At 39.5% G+C, this 4,860-nt stretch overlaps 1 protein-coding gene across 1 annotated transcript; it reads right to left on the bottom strand.

Annotated features, from left to right (window-relative positions):
- Positions 1–2,345: 2,345 nt before the first annotated feature.
- Positions 2,346–3,275, bottom strand: LOC103607855 (olfactory receptor 1A1-like). Its single transcript, XM_008592322.1, has one exon. The coding sequence runs from the start codon at positions 3,273–3,275 to the stop codon at positions 2,346–2,348; it is 930 nt and encodes a 309-aa protein (XP_008590544.1).
- Positions 3,276–4,860: the final 1,585 nt, after the last annotated feature.

Genomic DNA, 4,860 nt, shown 5'->3' with positions numbered 1-4,860 from the left:
ATAATAGGAGTTTTAAAGTTTTTCTTTTTTCATTCTCTGAATAGCAACTGTCCTCAGAGGACACGAGATTCTCCCTATTCCTTCCTTCAGGAATAGAGAAGATACAGGTTTAGAGGAAGGATACTTTCTCTGCTTGGAATTGGGCTCAAGCTCATGGCCCCTGACACAGCATTTGTAATTTTCCCATGACTTCCTGGGAAACTGGAGTCATGATTCCTCGGCACACTTCTCAGTGACACTGGGTCAATTTGGATTGATTGGGTGAAGATGTGGAGGATGAAACAGCAAAGGATCATTTCGCTCGCCTGATTCAAAGCTTGAGGACTTGTATATGAGCCCATGCTTCCCCCCTCTGCCCTGCAGATGCACTATTAGCATGGATGGATTGTCCTCACTCTTGGTCAGAGTTCTAGCCATGTTTCCTTCTAGTCCACACATCCCGAATTACTTAGATTTCTCTTATTCTCTCATATCTCCTGTGTGGGCCAGGTGTAGAGTCAAGGGAAGGGCATTGGGCTTGAGAAAAACTAGTCTCAGATCATAGATTTGCAAATTTCTAACTAAAAGACATGAAATAATCCACTTCATCTTTCAAAGATTTGATGTCTTCATCTGTGACAGAAAGCTGTGATATCTGTGCTGCAGGGTTATTTTGAAATTTAATAGAAACAATAATATATGTGATATAATAAAAGGATTCATGCGCACATTTTTATATTTGATATTTAATGAAAAGTGTGCTTTCTCTGAACCTACACAGCATATTTTGAATTTCCTTTGTAGTACTTATCCCTTTCTTCCTTGTGTTAGTTATTCTTTCTTTTTTTAAAAACAACTATTTGAATTGTCCACATAAGGTTGCTGTAACAATACATTGACAATATACTGTGCTGTGCTTTGAATAGTGGAGAATGAAGACAGACACATAGGCTGACCTGCAGGAACATCTAGTCTAGATGCACATGTGTCCCCCTTCCCCCAAGAGAATCCTCATTCTTCATCCAGGTCCCATTTCTGGATATTCAGTCATTATACAAGAGTCTGTTAGATGATCTCATGAATATCCATAACCGTGCTTATCAACTCCACTCTGGTTGATCCTCTGTTAATTTTGCTCCAATATTTCATATCTTCTTTCAATACCTCTGTGAGAATGTCCCACAGGAGCCCTTGAAAACACACCCCATACAGAACTTATTGTTCTTAAGTTGCCTTCTTTTTCACCCATTTCGTGAAAGGCATCCTTTTTCTTTAAGCGGCTCAACCTCAAAACTCTAAAAATATATTCATGTCCTTACAGGTAAATCTATCATAAAGTTACTACATTCTTTTGTTTCTATTTCTACATTACCTTTCATCTAGATCCTTCATTGATATCTTCACTTTGTCTTGTCTAGGTCGCTTTGTGAGATGCCTAGTCCTGTCACTCTGTGCTCCTTCCTTACTGTGCTCTATTTATCCAATCCTTGATTCAAGAAAAAAATCTCATCATCGCTTAATGCGGGGCTTTTACTTATTAGCCCTATCTCTATCTATCTATCTATCTATCTATCTATCTATCTATCTATCTATCTATCTATCTATCATCTATCTATCTATCATCTATATATCTATCTATCTCTTTCTATCATCTGTCATCTCTCTATGTATTTATACAGGATAAGATAACAAGCACCCCTTGATTAAGCACCTAACCTGAAAAGTAGGACTTCAGAAATAACCTCTATCAACTACATGGTCTCCCCACTTCAATTCCCTTGAGTCTCTTCTCTTACATATCCTCTCATCTTAAGTCCTGTGCTCCTCTTTCCCTTAATTCTGTTTTGAATGAACCCATATTGCATGTATACCCTTTCCCAAAAGGTGTATTTTTTGGTCATTTTAGTTTTACGATTTTAAACTTAGTATTATGTTAATAAGATCAATCAAATTGTAGCATGTCCCTATGGACCATTTAGAAAAAAAGGGACTCATCTACTGGATTGAGTGACTAATCCCATTTACCAAGGACGTAATAGTCAAACAAAGAATCGACATTTGAATAGTGATTTATGGACTTCAAAGCATGAGCTATTGTGATCCTCCAGCTTGTGAACTGTACTCTGGTAGTCAGTAGCTGGAGCACGGTCCCATTAGTCCTGTGCTGGTGCTCTGCCAAAAGGAACAGAAATGTGTAGAATTTGGTACTCTCAATAAAATATCTCAATCTCATCCATCTGTTCTAAGACTTCTGAGAGGATAAATTTTCTGGCTGAAAAGATCACAGATGGCTTCTTGGATGGAATGACATTGGGGACGGATTTTCAGGTGCATATTGCAGTCTCCAGTGTATGTCCTCACATTGGTTATGAGAAGATTCTCTTGCTGAAGAGTTTCCGCAGGGCAGCCTTCATGTCCCGGTTTCTCAGACTATAGATGAAAGGGTTTAACATCGGGGTCACTGCGATGTACATCACAGTTATTACTGCATCTTTTAGGCTATAAGTTGTGAGAGGGCGGAAATACATGCCCATGACTGTCCCGTAGTACAAAGAGACAACTGTGAGGTGGGAACCACAGGTGGAGAAGGCTTTGAGCACACCCTTAGTGGAGGGAACCTGTAAGACTGTGGAAAAGACCCGAACATAGGAGATAATGATGAACAGCAATGGCATGCAGAAAACACTAACCCCGAGGTACATCACCTTCACATTAAAGTGGATGTCAGAACAAGACAGCTTGAGCAAAGAAGCAAGGTCACAGTAGAAGTTGGTCACTCCCTGGTTGCCACAAAAGGACAGACTAGCTGTGAGCAGAGTTTGGGACAGGGCAACGGTATTTGCAATCACCCAAGACCCAACAACTAGCAGAACACAGGACTTTGGACTCACTACTATTGTGTAGTGAAGTGGGCGACTGATGGCCACAGCACGATCATATGCCATCACAGCCAAGATATAGCTGTCTGCGTTCGCCAAGGCAAGCATGAAATACATCTGTGTTAGGCAACCCCCAAAGGAGATGGCCTTGTTACCCAAGAGTTGGTTAGCCAGCATCTTAGGGATGGTTACAGATGAGAAGAAGATGTCCACCAAGGAGAGGTTGGCAAGGAAAAAATACATGGGATTGTGAAGGCGAACGTCAGAGTGAATGTCCAAGATGATGAGCAGGTTTCCAATCAATGTGATGGGGTAAATGAACAGGAAGAGGATGAAGAAGTAATATTCTTGTTCCTGCTGACCAGTTATTCCCAGAAGGATGAAATCCAGAGTAAATGACTGGTTTTCTACCCTCATGGCTCTGTCAGCTTGAAGGGGAAAAGAATTCAGAATTATTAGTACAGTTCATATGTGCAATTATCATCTTCATCCATCCCTTTTGACTGAAGTGATGAGCTGTGTCTATATCTGGATTTACAAAGTCCATACATACACAATACATGGGGGAAAACATCCCCTGGTCGTCAGTGAAACTAGATGACAGTCAGCCCTGGACACTAATATCTTGATAAGAAAGCAATCTGTGAATCAGAAGTGCCCATCCTCTCCAGCCCCAGCACAACCAGTCAGACACCTAGGATTTAATCATTTGACACATAAGTAAATTTTATATTCTGTGTCCTTGATACTTTCTTAGGGTCTGTGAAAAAATCATAAATACATGAAAATACAGTTTGTTCATCTATTTATTTAATAAAAAACAGTCTCTGCTCTCAAGGACCTTGTGACTTCATGGAGACGCCAGAGTCACACACTAATTGAATAACAGATGATAAGAAATAGAACCCATTTTGTAGTATTTGAAAAAAACACTCCAGGGAAAAGAATGTACCAGTACAATAGCACCCTGGGGAATTAGAAATTATCCAAACCCTGAGTGAGCCCAGAGCCCAGGAAGCAACAGGTGTCTACATTGCCATGAGAAGCTTATGAACCATGATGAACACCAGGGTTAGAACCCAGCAAACATGTTCAGTGGATTTTCTCCCTAGGTGTCCTGTTTTCCAAGTAGAGTTTCACCATCTCTTTTGATACGATTTATTTCTCTTCCCAACTCTTAAATATATGTAATAATAATGTGTTTCCTGCTATCATCTCTCACTTTTATTCATTATTTCTTTGGTGTCAGCTAACTCCCTAGTGGCTCCAACTCTTGCTTCGTACACTCTCAGGTCTATGTCTATAGACTTAATCTCTTTTTTTCATATTTCTATGCCCAGTCATCTTGCCACCATGGTGGACCAATCCCCATATTCTACATATCCAACCAAGTAGATTGCAAATTTTTGGAGGAGGAAAACCATTTCTTATCTATTCTTTTTTCCTCCAGAGAGAATATTGAGGAATATTGTTTGCTTTTTGAACCAATATGTTTTCATTCAATATTATTTGAATTGACTCCATGTTCATTTTATCAATTATGAGTTCCCCACACGTAGGATGTTCACAGGCATCCAGTTTATCCTGATTTTTATTAAAATAATTCTTAGATAAATGAATATTTCTACTTATTCTTTCAGTACTATGGTTTAGACTATTATTATTTTCTACTTGAAATACTGTAATGCTCCCTGACTCCTTGACTACAGGTTTTCTCCATTTTGAGCAGTCTTGCACCCTCAGGCCTAGTAACTGGGGCAGAAACTTCTAACAGGTAATGCAGATCCATGTAATTCTCTTCTTTCTGGACATTCACTTGGACTACCTGCGATTAGATATGGTTTGTGACTGAATTTTATTCTATCCAGTCATGTGTTCCTGGTCTAGGCTTCCCTCACATAATTTTTTCACTTTTGTCAGCTGGATGTAAATGACAAGGATGCTGAATAGGATTTTGAAGTCACACAGTGCAATGAGTCTTGTCCCTATTTCTCCAAATGCA

Source organism: Galeopterus variegatus, unplaced genomic scaffold (genome assembly GCF_000696425.1).
Source record: "Galeopterus variegatus unplaced genomic scaffold, G_variegatus-3.0.2 Scaffold7779, whole genome shotgun sequence".
In the NCBI taxonomy this organism is placed as follows: domain Eukaryota; kingdom Metazoa; phylum Chordata; class Mammalia; order Dermoptera; family Cynocephalidae; genus Galeopterus; species Galeopterus variegatus.
The sequence above is the reverse complement of the archived record's forward strand: the minus strand, read 5'-3'. Positions and strand labels throughout refer to the sequence as shown.

Coding starts and splice junctions, on each gene's coding strand:
- LOC103607855 (XM_008592322.1), bottom strand. CDS start 3,275: ATGAGGGTAGAAAACCAGTCATTTACTCTGGATTTCATCCTTCTGGGA.